The sequence below is a fragment of the Octodon degus genome, unplaced genomic scaffold (genome assembly GCF_000260255.1).
Source record: "Octodon degus isolate 3935 unplaced genomic scaffold, OctDeg1.0 scaffold00118, whole genome shotgun sequence".
Lineage (NCBI taxonomy): Eukaryota > Metazoa > Chordata > Mammalia > Rodentia > Octodontidae > Octodon > Octodon degus.
In genome coordinates, this window is record NW_004524694.1 from 4,005,302 (window position 1) to 4,026,095 (window position 20,794).

Genomic DNA, 20,794 nt, shown 5'->3' on the forward strand with positions numbered 1-20,794 from the left:
AAAAAGAAAAAGAAAAAGTGTCATGATACTATAGTAAGTATCTCAGACAATCAAGTCATTCAGTGAGTTATTTTGGCTCTCAGTTTTGGAGGTTCCAATCCACGATCCGTTGGTGCTAGTGCTACTTAGGGCGTATGGGAGTCAGTACAGTATAACCAGAGTGCATGGGTAGCACTCCCCACCTCATAGACAGGAAACAGAAGAGGAGGGAGGGGCCAGGGTCTTCTGTCCCCTTGAGGACATACTCATCAGAACGTGTACATCCTCCCAACAGCTGCACCCTGGAAAACAAGCCTTTAACACACAAGCCTTTGGGGGAATTCAAGATTTAAACTCTAGCAGCTAGTATTAGAAAAGGAAGGTTAAAAATCAACCATTTAAGCATTTACCTTTAAAAGTATTAAAAGACCAGAATAAATTCAAAATATTCAAATGAAAAAAATAGTAAATGTAATAATAGAAATGAAAGTGAAAAATAAAGTAAAATGGAAATAGATGCTCAAAATAAAGACATCAAATTCACTAAAAACCCTTCAAAAAAGAAAACCTCAAGAATGTATGGTTAAAATAATAATAATGCAAATTCTATATAATCTCTTCTAGAAATAGAAGTTTAACACTTCCCTAATTGTTTTAATTAGCATCACTAGACATCAAAATCAGTAAAAGACACACACACACAAATAGCATCCAATATTTCTCAGAACCAGATATAAAAATCCTTAACAAAACATGAGCTAATGAAATTCCAGTAACATGGAAACAGGCTACTATATCATGATCAAGGAAAGTTTATCTCACAAATGTAGAAAATTATATAACTATTCATGATAAAAATTCTCAGCATAGTAGGAGTAAAATAAAATTTCCTCAAAGTATAAAAAGAAGTTATCATGTTTAACAAGGAAATATCTTTTCCTAAAGACGACAAGACAGGAGTGCCTGACTTTACCATTTTCACTGTTCTATTAATAGTGAACAGTGGTCCTAATCACCACATGGAGGCACACTTAAAGATTAGAAAAACTCAAGCAGATAAGAAGACTCTGTTTTATCTTTTTAAAATGTAACAAAAACAATGTTGTTTCAGGTAGCTTTTTCATAAAAACAAGTATTTCTTTGAAACATTTACAAAGTAGTTTATAACTACCATTACTACTACTATAAAGTAGTTTGTAAAGTATTTAGGAGAATTACCTATGATCTCAAAATAATTCTCTAATATTGTTATCATATTCGCAAAGCCTGTGACAAGAAAAACTGGTTGAATGAATGAACACTGGCCAATATAGCTTAAATGGCTTGTTGCAAAATGGGGATGAAATAAAAAAAGTTTTACAGTTTTTCTTTTTTTTTTTTTTTTTGCGGGACCGGGGATTGAACATTTGCCAGGCAAGTTTTATAGTTTCACACATATAAATTCCAGAGATTAGTCAAAGGTTGCTGGCAAACACAAAACTTATTTTCTCTTATTACTTTCAATATTCTAACCTCTCTTTTCTAATTATGGGATAAATAATTGTTGTCTTCCTTATTACAAGATGACCATAAATCAGATATTTTTCAAATAATTATATATATACAATGTTTGTTAAATGAACATGTAGTTGACTCCTAGAATACAGTTGCTATATTTGTTGAAATTCTCAATATTATCTTATAAAAGTCATTAGCATGGTAACATTTTTAGTCTCATGGATGAGTACTGTATGGTCATTAAAGAAATTATCAACACAAAGTATATTATATACAATTCACACACACACATATCCTTGTGATATTCTAAGATCATCTAGAAAATTTCAATTATAAGTAGATTATCAACACTGGAATGATAACATGATGATTTCTGGCCCTGTTAGCATTGGTCAGATAATATTAATTCATCTAAAGGAAAATATATGTAGGTATATAAATACACAAACATACCCAATACTATAAACCCACGTATATGTATATATTCATATAGTACAAGAAATAAATAAGTTCCTATAGTATAAGAGATTCACATAATGTTACAACTTTTAAGCCATATTAAAACATTAATCAGGTCACTGGTAGCTAATCTGTACCTTTCATGGTAATGTCAAAATAATATTTAAAAAACATGCCATAATCCTCACATAACATACTCTGGGATTCTTGGGAAGTCACACTACTATTGCAACTGCTTACCAGTTCATCAGAGGTCAAGTGCATCAAACGTTCAGCTATTGCAGCACATTGGGCTGGGTCCCTGATAAATTCCCCTTGTTTATCATTGACTACTACCTCTGGCCATGGCAGTCCTTCATTCTTCTTAATCAAAGAAATCTCCAAGCTAAAAGTTTAAATGAGAAAGGTGATGTTACATCAAGCAACTATACAAATTAAGCACTCAATAAGAAGCAGAAGGTCCTATAGAAATTAACCTCCTCACAACCAGCAGGCAATTTTTCAAACCTTGTTCACTTTAATTTGACATGTGATGAAAACTTAAAATTCAAAGGTAAATAATCTAGACTTAATAAACAAACAGAAAAGTACTACTAGAAATGGTGTACCAAACAGTTTGCAGAGAGAAGTGAGTATGAGCCTTATTGCAGTCTAGTTGCAAAGTATGTTACTAAGTAACAAAAATACAAGTAGCATAGATCTATGCAGCAGTGGAAAAGAGGGAGAAGGGACAGTAAAGCAAGGAAAGGTCCTACAACTAAGAAGTACTACCTCTGGCTGTATGGAGCCAACCATTTATTTTTGTAAGTTAACAGCCATAATGTACAATTAATGAAAAGATCAGGCAGGTTAGGTTAATAGAATTATTAAAACTTAAAATATAGATTTTAAAGAATTGAAAAGATATGTAGGCATTAGAAAAACAACCACTAATAAGGATGCTAATGGAGTCTCTATTAACTTACTTAAAGTCAAATGCTGCATAATTAAGTCATTAATATAAAATTTCAAACGCACTAAAAAGAGCCTGTCAGGGAACCCTGAGGTCAGGGACTGAAGTGGGAGGAAAAGAAAGTGGAGTCAAGGCCGACTATTAGCAAAGAATAAGAAGCCTGGTGACCTGTGTTCCTTAGGAAGAGGAGAGGAAACTCAAATAGAAGCTTAAAGAGCGGCCACCCCTTCACTAGACAGAAAGGAGGACAGTAGCAGCTGTTAACAGCGTAGCAAACGTTCCTAAGCACCACTTTTGTTATAGGTGCACCACATAACCCACGTCCTGGAACACAACTGCAAACAAACAAATGAAAGAGCACAGTAACTATTATTGTAATTATCAAACAGAACACACAAACTTACTGGCCACTTATTTTCAAGGCTGTAGTTATCACCACCTCATGAATCACACTATTTCAAAATTTTCAGAAAGTACTTCAGAGATCATATAAAATAATGCCTCTCTTATATAACAGGAGTTCTTATCATTCGCCCTGAACATTACCACCACCATCACTAATGCTCAGATTAAGTTATATTTCTAAGGAAGATGATCATCTTGGTGATAAGGAAGGTAATAATAACAACAGTTCAGTTCTACTTCCTAATGCTTACCATATGAGGTAGTGTCTTAAGAGTTTAACATGTTTTAACTCATTCATTGCTCACCATAAACAAAATAGGCACTATTATAACACTCATTTTATAATCAAAAAGCAGTAAGAGGTTAAGTAACTTGCCAAGGTCATAAACTAGTAAAGCAGGCTGGCTCCAAGTCCATATTTTGCCTGCCTCTTTAAAAAAATATATGTAAAGAACTTTTACCCAGTTGCCAGATGTATAAACACGTCTTCAGATGCTGAGTAAAGAGTCTGAAAGAGTTTATCTGATCCTAACTACAATTTCCAACTTTGCATACCTAGATAATGTAGTCCTTTTAGCCTGGCTGCATTTCCACATTTTAAAACTAGCATTGAATCCTGCTATCCAAGCAAAACAGAACAGAAACATACACTGTACAAATTAAACTACAAATCAGTTTAACAAATCCTTTCAACGTGATAAAGAATACTGCTTGAAGATCAGAGATATGCATAATTTAATCAAGTACAAAAAATCATTTACTAAAATGAGGTATCATTTACACTTCATGGTAATTATCTTTCGTAACACAAAACAGCATTTAAACACCTCAAATCTACTTGAAAAACAAGACTGGTTTATGTTCATGTACTGAAGACTAAATGCAGTGTGTATTAAGTCCAGCTATTCTAGACTTTGCTGGGTTACTGCTTGATGACTTATACTAAACAATATGTTCTAGTTACTAATTTATGTTCAGAACAGTATGAAGATCAGTATGTTCTTTTGCTAATTTATGAATGCTATCTTGAAACCCCTCACATTCATATATACATGATAAACAGAATATGTGAAGATACAAAATATCTGCCAAAAACCTTTCAGATAATTGTTTTTTAATGTACTAAAAAATGTAACCACTGCACAGTCCTTTGTGGAAGATACTCTGTCTCCTTGCTTTCATAGTAAATCTGTGTCTGTCTCCAGAGCTATAGGCAAATTTTTATAATGAATCAAAAATTAGTGCTGGATGAAGTAGCATTTAATGTGGAGAAGCCATTCTGACCTATGAAGTCACACAGGTACCAAAGCGACAAGCAGCACAAGAAGCTCTTCCATAAACAAAGAAGGGCGTCTTCTAAACAGAATGAACACATTCCATACAATAAACTGAGACAGTTAAGTTGTTCAGAACACTAAATTAACTGTAAATACTTTGTTGTTAGTTCAACTATGATCTAAGATCATATCGAGGTAAGAAAACGTTTCTCAAACTACAATTGAATGCAATGAAGGAAAAAACCGCAAGTAAAAGTGCCAGCTAATGTCTTCAGATCAATTCTATGTTTGATGGGTTCATTTTGCCAGAAATTGCAGCAGTTCTTCCTGTTGTGGAGGTTGCGTAGAGTGACTGACTGATTCTGCCATGGTGCGGGCTGAGCCTACAGCCTCTCCTTGAGGGACACACCCAACCAGGTTTTTCAACTTGAGACAGGCTTCTGCTAAATTATAAGGGCTGGGCTTGATCTCACAACCATCCTGTCTCAGCCTTTTAAATAGCTGCGATTTTAGGTGTGTGTGGAGTGTGCTGGGCCTGCAGTTCATTTGAATCCTGGCTACTGTTTGGAAAAGACAAGACTGTATGTGGACATACAAAGCAGTATTCCCATAAAAAGATGTTTATTTTGTATTTAAAATATCACTGCACTATTCTCTACACATTTATACACCTCAGTGATATTAATGCTGAACTATAATGTTCAGGAATTAAAATGTGATATTATAATTTAAACAAAAATAAGAACTACACCTGATGTAAAAATATTCAATTTATCTAGTAAGCAACATTAATCTAAATCAAAAATTTAGGTTGCACTTTAAATCAACTAAATACCTATTTTTTGCTGAATTTAGGCTATTTAAAAACTTAACTGCCCAAGAGCTGGGATTACAGGTGCGCACCACCATGCCCAGTCTCAGTTGCTATCTCAATGCACCCCTGGGGCAGGGCCGACATGGTAGGCCTGGGATCGAACCAACTGGCCCCTGGACCTGCTTGCAGGCGCTTTAATCTGCTGAGCTATTTGGCCAGCCCTCTTACCCTTTTCTGTGTTCTTACTTTATCTTTGGGAATTTTGAATTTTGATGTGCAAAATATTTTTGGATATATTGCAATTTATCATATATTTTTTGTGTGTCTGTCCTAAGATATACAAATCATAAAAGAAACTTACATAAGACACAAAATTTATTTGACCTGGTTAAAGAACATATTGATTATAAATAATAGAATATGTTACTTATTCTATTTGTAGGAATTTAATCCTTCATATGTATTTCTACACATGTAAAGTGACATATGTATGTAGTTATTCACTGTAGCAAAAGACTACAAATAATCTAAATGTACAACAAAGGAGAACCAATTTTTAAATGATGGTACAGTGCCTGCATGGCAAGTACAAGGTCCTGAGCTCGATTCCCAAAAAGAAAAAACATTAAACAATGGTACAGTCAATAAAGTAAAATATAACAAAGCTAGAAAAAGGGATTTAAAAAGTGTTATATATTTTAATAGAAGGATATAAGATTTATTCTTGAAAATGAACAAATGCTATGTATCAAAATAAATAGAAATACGTGTTATTGAGATACACAAATATCTCTGGAAGCAAAGGAAACAATGGCTGTAGCAAGGAGGAGAACATATGACTGGCAGTCCTGGGTTGAAAGGAGCCTTCTCATTCTATCTTGTGCATTTTAAATATCAAAGTATAGTAATGTACCTGCCTGGCAAGTGTGAGGTCCTGAGTTCAATTCCCGGTTCCTCCTCTCCCAAATTATTTCTATTACAAAACTTTAAAGCACAAATTTAGAATAGCTATTTTAACCTTTTGTTATTACCACATCCAGAACCAGCAATGAAAAGCACTGCCATACTGTATACAAGTAATAGCTACATAGAATTGTTTCTTTAACCTTAACTATAACTATGTTCCTTCATGTAATAACTTCATTTTTAACCTATCTTAAGAAAAATAAGCAATACAAACAGAAGTAATATACTCACCCTTGATGAAGTTACTATAGAAAGCAAACATTTTAAAAATAAAAAATAACAAAAGATAATTTCAAATATAAAACTATAAAAAAAAAATACCTATTATTCTCTTTAATTATCCAGGTACTGCTTTCATGATCAATAGATGAGTAGAGCTTTCCTTCCAAAACCTGGAGATTCTTCAGCACAATGCTGATGTGATCTGGTAAAAACGCTACCTGAATGTCCTCCTTGGTAATGTCTTCTGGAAGTTGTATTGTTACTGTCAAATCATCTTCGGTTTGTTGCCAATAATACAAAGGTTTCACTGGGAAAGGAAAAATACATTATATAATAACAAAAATGAGATGATATTGTATAAAATTAGAGATTACAAATATTAAAAAAAACCTATCCAGAAAAATCTCAGTCCACTTTCTAATGCTCATTGCTGCAAGAAATAAATGAACACACAGACTTCTTTGGGGAATTTCCACCTAAAGAGCTGCAGCAATTGCATTTGACATTTTTCTTTCAGGTTTCCTATGATGCAGAAGAACTGATAAAATAATCAGGAGCGATTCTTTATTTCCACTCCTTCCCTCTCTGCCTCCTCATATTCTGCCTCTCCTTTCTCTCCTTACAAAACATCACCAGCAAAGTAGATTCCTTATTGAAAATACAACATATGTTTCTACCATAACTTAGCAAAGCAGTTTATATATAACAATCACTCAACTGACAACTTCTGTCAGACAACAGGGACTGGGAGAATCTGTAAAATCACATGAGTATAAAAGCCAAGGAAGCAGACTCTGCAGGGGAAAGCAAGGATTTTTTTAGTTGCCTCAATGAAGTATAACATCAGTTGCTTTGAATATCTGTTTGTGCTGTTAGAGTTTGCTTTAGGTCTCCAAAAGAAAATATTCTTTGTATTATATCCAATAGGTCAATAAGTACAACTTTATATAAAGAGGTGCATGTACTTATAAACCTGGGGATAGTTAAAAATATTTACTACTTTAATATTTTTAATACCTTTAAATGAGTCATTTTTTTTTAAGCTATAAAAGTAGTGAAACTAATTTTTTTTTTTTTTTTTTTGTGGTACTGGGAATTGAACTCAGGCCCTACTGAGCCATCTCCCTGGCCGCACATGAAACTAATTTTTAAGTAATTATCATTAAAGAAAAAGGAGATCCAAAGATTTGGATGTATAGTTACTAAATATTGTAAAACTTTCTAATAAAATATTCTCTCGCTACATATGATGAACATCAGAAATATAAACAGTGGGGTATGGAGTTTCTGAGGTGAGTGTGCTGTAGTGTTTCTCAGGTGAAACATGGCTAAAAATTTATGAAGTGAAAAAGAAAAACGTGTGCTGAAAAGAAAAAAAAAAAAAGAATGCCCCAAGGAGCTCAACAGACTTAAAAGTATTTTCAAAGTAGACTGCGATGTTTTAATGAAAGATGCTCAAGAGATAGCAACTGCTGTGGTACCCAAACAGCGCCAAGAGAAAATGGAATGTATGGTGAACAATGATGAAAAAAACTCAGATAACATGGAAATGGAGACTGAGATAAAGAGAAACAAAAAGACTCTTCTAGATCAGAATGGATGGACCAGAAACAGAAAAAGGTTGAAGGCAAAAGAGAAAGGGGAACAGCAAAGCAAGAGCAGCAAAGCAGCACAGGGTTTGCCCTGGTAGACCTTGCCCATGAACAGCTTGCCACGTGGTACAGGCATGTGATTAGAAAGTACATATTGCTTTCAGTTCTGTTCCTTTTTTTTTTTTTTTTTCAGATAGGGCCTTGCTGTGCAGTTTGGGCTGGCCTTGTGCTCACTTGTGTAGCCCCCAAGCCAGTCTTGAACTCTCAGCAACCCTCCTGTCTCAACCTTCCAAGTTATTTCTGTTCATATTTCTTTTTGTATTTTAGGTAAGGGTCTATAGGGTTTTCTGGGTCTCACTTCGAGATCAAACTCCTAGTGATCCACCTGCTTACAGCCTCCCAAGAGCTGGGATGACAGGTGCCTGCTACCATACCCAGTCTCAATTACCATCTCAGTGTACCCCGGGGGCAGGGCTGGCACAGCTGCCTGGGGATTGAGCCCCTGGCCCTGTGCCTGCTTGCAGGTGCTTTAATCCGTTGAGCTATCTGGCCGGCCTTCTGTTCGTATTTTAACATGGCCTTTTTCTTTACTTCAAACTCAAAATAATTCATTTATTTTAGGAAATGAATGAAGTATTTGAATACAGTATTTTCATTGATAAAAGCTGTATCGATGTTTTAGATGGAAATTGACCAATACTCAGGTCTTATCAGACATCAAAATCCTGTCAAGTATTAACCTAGTTGTAACTGTTCTTACAAGTTGGTAATTATATTCAGTAAAGTAAATGATGTACTGACAAAAATTTGAGTGAACTTATTTTTTAAAAGCTCATTTTTTATAGTCACAATTTTAAAATACAACAGTAGATCTCATAAGCAGTACTTGTTTGGAATTTTGATTTTGTATAATTTGGAATAAAAGACAGTGAATAAAAATAAATATAAACAGTAGTATGATCTCATTATCTTTAAAGGAGTATGTATCTTTCATATATAAATATAAATATAAATTTCTAAATACATTGCTAATCTCATTCTAAAACATGACCTTTATTCATTCAACATTAAGACAAATTACTGATACTGCCCTCCAGGAACAAACTTTCAGTTTAGTAAGAACATGGACAATATTTAGTTTATCTCAAAAGACTGCCACCTTCACTACTATCCTTTTTATTTATTTGATAAGTGTCTATTAAACACCTAATCAAGGAAGCTAATATACCAACTTTTTTAGGGGCGGGAAAGATAGGGATGAGAAAAGAAGATGTGCTAGGTACATGCACTAACTCCCCACAACAAAAGTAATGATTATGTACTCTAAAACTTACTAAAAAAAACCCCTTTATAATTATATTCTTTTTTCCTCCTGGTACTCTGCTGGGAATTGAATGCAGGGACTTCACATTGATCCATAGTCCCAGCCCTTTTGAGACAGGATCTCATTTGCTAAGTTGCCCAGCTTGGGCTCCAACTAGCAATCCTCTTGCCTCAGCCTCTTAAGAGTACTGGAATTATAGGCATGTACTACCATATCCAGCTTATTACACAACTAATAAATTATGACATTTTACACTGTGTGATTTATTTTACAAAAAGATTTCTTTGGAAGAAATTAACAAAAATACTATTAAATACTAAGCATCTACTAAATACCAAGAAAAACTAAACATCTATCCTCCCTTGGCACAACCCACCATCTAACTAGGAAGACAAAACAGACACAAACTAATGTGCATAAATACACATTCTAGCTGTGAACGTTAAACACAGTATTACCTTTGTTTTTCTCTGACACGTCTTTATCCGTATTTTCTTCAAATTCTTGACTAACAGGAATGAATTTGAAGGACTTGTAGGAAATAATCATCAGACCATTCCCATTGGGCTCAATAGCGGCGTAATGTGGTACTGACTTTCCACGAAGAATATCACGCTTAGTGATTTCATACTTTACATTATCTATAAGAAAAGTGTTTTAGAACAAAACATTACAATTAATGAATATTAATATTCTAATGTATTATTAAAGGTCCTATTATCAAACATCTTTTCTTAAGGATAAAAATTTTATAATCTGATTTTCCATAAATAAAGTCCCTACTTTAAAATATTTGGTCTCATAAAATTTACTGCCCAATGTGGTACCTGCTGGAGCAAGTGATTATTTAAAATTAAGTAAAGTTTGAAATTCGTTTTCTCAGGCATACTCATCACATTTTAAGCGCTCAGTAGCCACATATAGTTAGTAGCTACCACACGTAGTGAGAAACACATATAAAAGTGTCCATTTCACTCAAGTTTTCAGTGGATGGCAGAACTCTGGATATCTGAAGTGACTGACTTACCTAAAGTATTTGCTTCATACTAGTATTTACAAGTTTTGAAACATAATTAACTATATCCCAAAATTTGCTACATTAACTAGATTTATTATACTGTGAAGATAGGATATTTTTTTGTTTTAATACTTTCAATTCAGTCTGTATCTTTTACTATTTTTATGTAAAGTGGGTTACATTTATAAGCTTCGAACTGAGTAAAGTCAACCGAGTACTACATTGTTATGAAATAAATATGGTTTGCTCTAAAACATGTCATTGTTTATATTCTTAATTTTCCAGCTGCATTCACACATTCAATTCACACATGTTTAAGAACAAGCTTGTAATTTCATGTCTGAACTACTTTTTTTTTTTTTTTTCTTGGCAGAACCGGGGATTGAACTCAGGCCCTTGTACTTTCCAGGCAAGTGCTTATTCTACTGAGCCATCTTCCTGGCTTTCATGTGTGAAGTAAAAACTGTACTTTCTCCACAGATATCTGCAGGACACACAGTCCTACTACCTGTAAAGACCCAGCCTTAGGCATTACATAGGTGATAGAAGGGCTTTTCCCAACATATATGGGATAGACAGTAATAGGTCTCAAACAGTGGACTCATGCTTAAGTAAGCTGGGAAATGCTGGTTAAAATTAAATTTTCTTTTGCACTTAAATGTTTCAGAAACTATAATATGCTTAAAACATAAAAGTGGCATTTACTATATGTCTATATTTTCAATTTCAAATGACTACAAGATACAATTAATTCAGTGTTTCATTCACCATCATTTAGGAAGGGGTTTAGTTTAGTGCAAAGGCCCTAGGCTCAACCCCTAGTACTGGAAAAACAAAAGATAACAATTGTATTAGTAACTATTAAGAGGGAAAAGGAACAAGACCTTAATAATGATAAAGGGAACCAAAGAGAATCAATGTTTCTACAATTATCATCTTGGGAGAAAAAGCAAGATGAATTTCAATACATCTGCTTAGCTGAAGTAGAGAAACAAACATGAGGTGACTAAGTAGACTGATGCTGTGTTCAAGGCAACACACGTACTTACAGACAGAAAAATAATCAGTAACCTGAATAAATGTGATGAGATACTGTGTACTGAGCATTTATAGAACCAAATGTCTTGGGAAGAGAGAGGTGGAATACCTATGGTGATTTCTCCTATTACTGATTTATGCTTTTAATAAAAAAAGTTCAACCTTCTGCTTTCTAAAGTAGGAGCCTGAAAACCATGGCCCACAAGCCAAAATTGAATCTAGATCTATTTTTGTATTGCCTGTGAGTTACAAATTTTATTTTTAAATAGTTAAAAGTCAAAAGAATATCTAATTACGCATAAAATTCATGCAATGTTTAAATGTCACTGTTCATAGACAAACTGCTACTGGAACACAGCCACGCTCATTCTTGGATGGACCACCAATGGCTGCTTCTATACCACAAAGGCAAAGTTAAATGGCAGTGACACAGATTGTATGTTTACCATCTGGTCCTTTGCAGAAAACCTTTCTATTCCTCCACAGATGGAACTAAGTTCTAGGAAGAACAAATAAATCAACTGAATACCTCAAAAAACAAATCTAAGAGATTTATTCAGCTGACTAAAGTTTTGTATCTATAACTATAAAGGTATATTTTGGTGGTGTGATTGTATATTTCAAGAATTAAATGAAAAGATGTCTTAGAAAAAACACTGATATCTTTTCTTAAATTGTAAACTAGCAGTATGGCAAGAAAATACTTTTCTGTAGTGATGAAGTTTATTTATCAAGGACTAAACTAATAAATGCTACTAAGAAAAAGCAGAGTCACTGAAAAAAGCTCAATTGGCTCTTAACTATAAAAAAAAAACCCAAAACGTGGTGAGTCATTAAGAACTAAAGAAAGACCAACGGCCTGTCCTCACCATTAAAGAAAGCCTAATTAATACCCAAGAAAGCAATTTCTAATGTCAAGTTAAAAGCATGACAGGTTCAAGGAGACCTACTTTCAGGACTTCTTTACAAATGGAATCACACTGGTTGAGAAAAGGAATAGTTTTATGGAGGGTAGAAGCAAAACGCAAAACTCAATGGTATTCATTTCCACCTCAGTACTATTTACTTATATTTTAACTATACCACAGTTTATCATTCACTTACACTTCATTTATATATACATATAATTCTTATGTGCATATTCTTGGCTATACTAAAAACATATATATTAAAGTCTTCAAAAATTATGCAATGTTTCCATTTGTACAAAAGGCATAACTGGCCATGGAAACACATTATAGTTTTATATAACTCAGACCTTAGCACAAACTATAGATATTCATCCTACTCAGCATAGCAGGTGCTAGAATCACAAAACAATGCCTAAGAAAAACCAGAAAGCACTTACAGGGACACCCCTATATTTTAAAATCTACTAAACAATGACATCACTAGAAATTCAAAATTTCATTTTATTTTACCTTTATTTTTCTTACTGACAGTGACCCATTCCAAAGAAACATAGAAACCACTTCCTTTCATATCCAATTCCTCTTTCTCTATTCGAAGAAGTAGGGTAGCTATTGAATGTCCTTCAGCTTTTAGCAAAGAGATACTGTGAATTATGATAAAAGGATTCCCAAGCTCTTCATTGAACACAATCTACAAAACAATTAGATGTGCAAACATGTACATTTATATGAACAGAAAGTATGGGAAGAATACATAAAATCCTGACAAAACTATTTTGAATATTACTTATTAGAAAGAATTCAGAATTAAAAAGTAAAAACTGTTTAAATATAGACTGCATTTAAATAAATACTCCTTGAGGAAAGAACTTAATAAGAATATGTTTTTTTGTTTTTTGTTTTTTTGCGGTACCGGGAATTGAACTCAGGACCCTGAGCTTGCCAAACAAACGCTTATTCTACTGAGCTATCTCCCCAGCCCAAGAATATGCATTTGTAAAGCAGAAAAAAAACTGACCAGTAATCCTGATTTAAAAATAAGGAAAGTTTGGGGCTGGGGAGATGGCTCAGTGGAATAAGTGCTTCCCTGGCAAGTGCAAGGGCCTGAGTTCAATCTCTGGTTCCGCAAAAAAAAAAGAAAAGAAAATTACAAGGCATCCAAACAGCATCTAAAGGAGAAAGAGGACTTACAAGTAATCTTCTAGAAAAGAACTATGAAAAAAGTGCACTACACAAAAAGAAAGGAGACTGGCAGGTCAGGTCCACACCTTCATCTTTCCCCATCTCATGCATACACGACTTAGGCTTGCTTTCTTCATCTGTGCATCTAGACACTGTATGCAGGTGTACATGCTTTGGAAGTAAGCTTTAAACCTACTGCTTTCATTTTCTAGAAGTTTTCAGAGAATAAAAGACATCAGAAAACAAATCACTGACACTTTAATATCAAAACCAAAAGCCTATTTGTATTAAAAAGATAATTCAATGAATTTCAAAATATAATCTCCAAGTTGTTCATCCCAAGCAAATCTAAAGACAGAATCCTACTGAATTATTTTTATACCATAAACACAAGGTCTAAAGAACCATTATACTTTTATTAAAATATTAATTAAGAGTTTTAAGACTGATTCATAAACATGACTTCTAAACAAAAGAGAACTAAACAGCTGGAAAGAAAACCTAAAATAAAAAGTCAGCACTTTTCCTAATGTTTATAGGGAGCTCGCTCTCATATATCTTTCTACTGGAAAGCCTTATCAAGAAAAATGAGCTATTCATCATTTTCTCTGTGTTTAAGCACCTCTGTCCAAATCATTTAAACTGTAGGCCTTTGGAATTGACTCTCAATGTGCACTCTCTCTCTCTCACTCTCTCTCTCTCTCCCCCCCCCCACCACTACCTTTAAATACTTAGAAAGCAAGATCGCAGATAAAACCAGTTTTGTACAGGCTGAGTTTTGCTTTTATTTGGGGAGTAGATACTAAAAGTGAGAGAGAAAAATGACACATTTTGGCAGATACAAGAGTGAGTTTAGTGTCTTATTTTTCCTCTTTCCATGAGTGGCAAGAAATGGAATGAGGCTAGAGGAGTGGATGACCAGACTTTAAAAACCATTAGACATCTTAAACGCTTGCTTGCTTTCTGTCTGTCTGTCTGGCTTGCTTTCTTTCTCTTTTCTCCTTCCTTCCTTCCTTCCTTCCTTCCTTCCTTCGTTTTCTTTCGTCATAAAAACAGGGAGACAATCTTTTGTAAAGGAACAGGGGTCTAGAGGCTCCAGTCTCAATAGGCCCAGCATCTCAACGTGACAATGTTGCTATTTAGCTCCTCCATTAGATTAGGGGCAACACATCTGCAAAATGGACAGTCTCAACAGCAAGAGAGAAAACTGTTTCTAATTTAAACCATTAGAAATTTTTTTTTTTTTTTTTGGTACCAGGGATGGCACTCAGGACCTTGCACTTCCCAGGCAGGTGCTTAGACTGCTATCTCCCCGGCCCTTACATTTTAAACGGATTTAAAAATTATTGGAAGCCTAATATATGCTAAGGGAACACACAACAGAAACCAAACAATTATGAATCCTTATGCACCTCCTTCTGACTCTAAGAGCTATGACTCTGCGTGGTCAGCTATTTTAAAGAGGATATGCGCTGGCCAAATAGGTCAGGGGACCAAAGCACTTGCTTAGGCAAAGCGCAGAAGCAGGGGTTTGATCCCTGGCGTGCCCAGCCGGCCCTGCCCCCAGGGACCTGAGACTAGGCATGGTGGCACATGCCTGTAATCCCAGCACTTGGGAGGATGAAAACAGGAAGATCACTATGAGTCCAATCTACATAGTGAGACCTTGTAGACTCTGTACTAAATACAGAAAAGAGGACAGTAAACTAAGTCAGCTAGTTTTCTTTGGCACAAAACAAACAGAATCCTCAGAGCTCTGTAATATATTCTTTTTTTTTTTTTAATTTAGTACAGGGTCTACACTATATAGATCTCACTGCACAGATCAGCCTCCTAGTGATTTTCCTGTTTTTAGCCTCCCAAGCACTAGCTAGTATTACAGGCGCGCCATCATGCCCAGTCTCAATCACTGTCTCAGTGTGCACTGGGGGCAGGGCTGACAGCACGCTGGGGATTGAATCCTGGTCCCTGCTTCTGCCTAAGCAGGCACTTTAATCTGTTGAGCTACCTGGCCAGCTCTAATATACTCTTATTTATATTGCTCATATACATCATTCTTAAAATGCCTTACTACTACTCTAATATCTAAACTGGAAACACATCATAATGTCTCAATTCTTTTTTAAAGTAAATACTGGAGACCAGCAACTGTGAATTCAAGAGTCTCATTCTCTTTTTGGTTTGCTTGTTTTGGTACCAGGAATCAAACTCAGAACCTTGCTTGCACTTGCCAGGCAGGCATTGTGTCACTAAGCTCCAGCCCCAAGAACCTCTCTTAAACAAGCAATTAGTAAAACAAATTAAGTGCTCCTCATTTTTTTTAAATAATTAAGGCCTAGTACTTAACATCTTTTGATTTAATAAAAATATTTTATAATAGCTAAAAATATTAAACATAGCTATTTAACTAAAACTAAAAATTAATGCTGACACTTAGACTGTATTACAATGTCAATATTAATAAAAATCAAAAAAGCTGAAACATTAAATCATTTGAGCTGGAGAGATAGCTCAGCAGCTTACGAGCTTGCCTTGCAAGCACAACATCCCACGTTTGATTGCTGGTACTGCAAAAAAAAATCATTTGATAACTTGTTATTATTTCCTTCTACTTTCAAAAACAGGCTCTAGAAAACCTAATTCCTTATTATTAGTATCAAAATCCTTACTATTGTTCAGTTTTTACACTATGATGTATTTTTCTAGCTAGGGAGTATTTGGAGCAGTGTTAGTGTATCAGCAAACCTAACATGAGTGTAGAGGAGAAAAAGACAGCAAGCTCAGCTTTGTTCAACTCTGCTTCCAGAAGAAGGGGCCATGACGCTGCCCATGGCAGTTACCTACACATGCAATACACAGGATGTGTCTGCAGAAAAACAGACGTGACTCTGCCGTCCAATGACTGCAGTCCCAGCTGCGATTGTAACTATGAGAAACTCCCCCAGTCAGGCCACCCACTTACACCACTCCAATTTCTGAAAGAACACATGTGAGATGAGAAATATTTATTGTTTAAAACACTAAGTTCTAAGTTTCTTACACAGCAATAGATAATAATATGAAGTAACCTGGTTTTCTTTATGTTAATTGTAGAGTTAATGATCAGTATTTTAATTCTCTAATTATAATAACTGCACTGACCCTGGGCCAAAATAGGAGAAGCTAACACCCACTGTCTAAAAGGTATGTTTCTATAATGCAATTAAATAGACATCTAGAATAATAGATCAGAAAAATCAAAAGGGTATATATAGACTGTGCTTGAAAAGTGTTATTAAAATAAATAAAGTCTGGGCCAGGCATGGTGGTACATACCTGTAATCCCAGTCCTCAGAAGGCTGAGGTAGAAGGATTGTGAGTTCAAGGCCAGTCTGGGCTACAAAGTGAGTTGAAGGTCAACCTGAACTGCATAGTGGAACCCTGTATCCAAAAAGACTAAATAAATAGTCTAATTTACATATGCTTTCTGGACTTTGCATAATCTTGAAGAAAAGAGCACCACTTACCTCCCATTTCTCAGAAGCACTATTTCCACGTTCACCTGTTCCAATGACATACAATCTCCCAGTTCCATCTGACAAGGTAACCCAGGTGGATGATGTGAAATGCATAGATGCACAAAGGCGATTATCATATGTTGTCAAATCTGTAGGAAGTCGGAATACCTCTCGTGGTTTTCCTAATGCAGTATCCTAAAAAGAAACTAAACATTGTAAGTGAATCACTTCCTCTTCCAGGAATTATATACACTCAAAACATAGTGGATCAGTTCTTCTTTTATTCAAGAGTTAGAACTAATTCCTCTTCCTCTGAGCTCTACTACTAACTCACTCCTAGCAAATTAAATTTGGTAGACAGGATAGATGGCATGTAATGTCTAGGCCTACAGATTATCAAACACCTTTTTATCCTCTGCTTTATTCTCTTTCTTGAATTCCATATTCTAAGGGAAAGGAGCTACCATGTTGTAAGGATGCAGAAGTGGCTCTGGGAAGAACCCATATGTGGAGGAACTCTGGGCCCTGCTCATTAACCAGCACTGTATGAATAAAACCTTTTTGAAATGTATCCTGTGGTTCTAATCAAATCATCAAATGACTGCAGCCCCAGTGGTGATCACAGCCCTATGAGAAATCCTCAGCCAGACAACACATTTGAACCACTCCCTCATTTCTGACCACAAACCCAGTGAGATCAGAAATTCTTCTTGCTTAAAGACACTAAGTTCTAAAGTTGCTACATAGTAATGGATAATCTATGAAGCAATCTGGTTTTCTTTCAACTGTAGAGTTAATGGTCATTATTTTAAATCACTGATCATAAATATCACATCATGTTCTAAAAGACTACACAGACATCAGCTTGTAGAATGAAATAAGACTACTACAATCTCAGGTATTTGTTTGCAAGTTTTTACTTGTGGTGTGCCTTTACAATTTAAAGCTATGAAGTGGATTGCAAAATTACAATGTTTTAGAGGGAAACATCAAAATGTTTACTCATCAGGAAATAAGCTTCCTTACTAAACCAGATTGAGAGCAATGTAACAATTATTGTGTGTGTGTGTGTGCGCGCGTGTGTTTCAAGTTTTACTTGTCAGTTAAGATTTTCTTATAGAAGTTATACTTGATTCTTATAGTTCATATCTTGCTCCTAAAATTATTTAATATATATATTTACATGTAAGTGAAATGTAATAAATATACAATATCTTCACAATCACAAGTTTTTAGTGACCTACAGTTTCTTTTCTTTTCCTTTTTTACAGTTTCTTTTTAAAGTATCCAATTTAGGTTTTTCATAACACCCTTCTTTCCCTGACTGATTTGCATAATACTGAAGTGAATCCAGTCAGTTATTAAGCAGAGGTCAATTAAGAAAAATTTTGCCAGAGGCTGATGACTGAATCAGCATTGAGAACACAGGCTGTGGTATTTCTAATTACTGAGAAGAAATGGACTAGTCAACAAATGGTACTGGGACACTCAAGAATCTTTGAGGAAAAAGTTACATTTAATATCTTCCTCCTACATATTCAGAAATTCAGTATCAGATAATATCTAAATGTGTTAAAAGTAAACATATTTTTAGAGGGTAAGTATTTTTATCATTTCATATCGGTAAGATTTTTCTACTATTAAAAAAATTAGATACTAAAGAGAAAAATATCATCAACACATGACTAACATCTATAATATATAGATGAGTCCTTAAAACAATAGGCAGTTATCTAAAATGTTTAATCAGGAAGAGAACACCAAAAGAAAAATTATGGTTACTTTTTTAAAAAGGCCAAACTTACTAGTAATAAATAAAAAATAAAGCCCTCATCAGCCAGAAAAAAAAAATCAACACTGGTAATGTTTTTTCTTAAGTATCACAAGTACCCTGGTGATAGGAGTGCAAATATGTATAATCCTTTAAGAGGATAATACATGAAGTTTTATGAGGAAGTCTTAAATATACTTTGATTCAATTCCCCTTGCAGGAATTTGTCAGAACACTGACATATATACAAAAAATTCCACGTCACAGAAATGCTCATTTCAACAATGCAAAAAAATGTAAGCTTGTACTTACAAAAACTAGATGATCATGTTGTTTCATCAGCTGACTAAAGAGGAAAATGGCAGGCCTGACAGGATGAAGGCTGCCTCACAGTATTTGCCAAGTCTGGCTTTTATTGTAAACTAGCCTGGCAGTAACAGGACTGTTTTACTCAACGTAAGCAATTTACAGAACATATTGCATGACCATGAGAGAACAAGATAAAAATTCTACGACTCCATAATGATCTCTGAACACAGATAAACTGTGAACACCTCACAATACAATTATGACTCTAAATCCAGGCCAATACGAGCAACTCCAGCTTCCCTGCTAATTAGTCTAAACCTCAGTCTTGCCTTCAGTCCCAGATAATGCTAAGATCTACACATTAAAGAATTACCGAGCCGTTTTTTTTTTTTTTTACTGTATCCTCTCAAATTCTACTTTCTTAAACCCATCCCCAAATCCCCTAACACAAGCCCCATTCCTTACTATCACTGCTTCCAAGGCCTTTTTCTGAGATACCCTGTGTGCTCCTTTGTGGTGTATATTCTCCCTGCTGCAAAAGTAATAATACCAGCTCATCCAAACACAGAGGTGTGCCTGGTGTCTCTGTCTGGAACATACACTCTATACCAAACTGTTAAATACACTTCAGTAGGCTTATATTGCTCATAGAAAAATAAAAACCAAAAAAGACCAACAAGACACTAACAAAAAAATAAATAATGATGCAGAACATATTCAACATAGGCTGAAATAAACACTGTGGTAGTCTGCACACAGTAAGGTATAGAGAGATGCATGTTGACTTGTTAATATTCATCACTTTGAAAGAAAAACTGGAGTATGGCTGGTGCTAGAGATTGAGAGTAAAAGCACTTTTTCTCCTCTGTTTCAAATACAGACTTTTACACTGAGCAATTTATGACTGATATGTGTGTGTATATTAACATGACAAAGGTCTCTTCAAAACAGTTGTTTCAAAAAAATTCTCCGGTGGTCTGTTACATGCTGCTCACTGTATTTAATCTAGAGAACCACTATTAAAAGGAATGCACAGAGAAACTTGCCACATCACTGTTCTCCAGTCCTTACACAATATACATGTTTAATCCATTTTTTGTTAAATACATGGTTGCCATAACTGAGGTTGGCAGAAAGATAATTATTCAGCTAATTTTGTATAATATTCAGTAGAATAATTAAGAAACTAAAGTGTATAAATGTGAAACCAAAATTAATTTAAAACACAAAAAGTAAACACATAGCACCACTCTTACTTGAGTTAAATGATAATTACAGTGAAAGCAATCTACTGCTCCTGGTGTTTGAAATTTAATTCTGAAAGAATACATTATAATTTTAATTGCACAGTAAGCAATGAAATCTTTTCTTTTGTAAATCTGCACTAGAGCATTACATTATTTCTGAATAACCTCCATTGGTGATTTTACTGTGTTCTCATAATAACATCTTGGATGTACCACTGGATCTATAGTATCCAAGTTTCAAGCATTTTCTTTTTCCTCACAAAAAGGGCTATGTTTAAGGATATTAAAAAATATTGTGAGGTAATATTTCACAAAGATTTCATTGACAAGTGGA

General features: G+C 34.7%; 1 protein-coding gene and 1 pseudogene across 1 annotated transcript in view; one reads left to right on the forward strand and one right to left on the reverse strand.

Moving 5' to 3' along the window:
* Positions 1–20,794, reverse strand: part of Nudcd1 (NudC domain containing 1) — a 69,584-nt gene that overhangs the window by 32,574 nt on the left and 16,216 nt on the right. Inside the window, exons 3-7 of the mRNA XM_004640092.2 lie at positions 17,143–17,328; positions 12,965–13,145; positions 9,946–10,128; positions 6,671–6,878; positions 2,176–2,320 (exon numbers count right to left, since the gene is read on the reverse strand). Of these exons, the coding sequence (XP_004640149.1) occupies positions 2,176–2,320; positions 6,671–6,878; positions 9,946–10,128; positions 12,965–13,145; positions 17,143–17,328 (903 nt within the window). The remainder of the gene's footprint in view (positions 1–2,175; positions 2,321–6,670; positions 6,879–9,945; positions 10,129–12,964; positions 13,146–17,142; positions 17,329–20,794) is intronic.
* On the forward strand, positions 7,896–8,261 carry LOC105743345 (annotated as a pseudogene).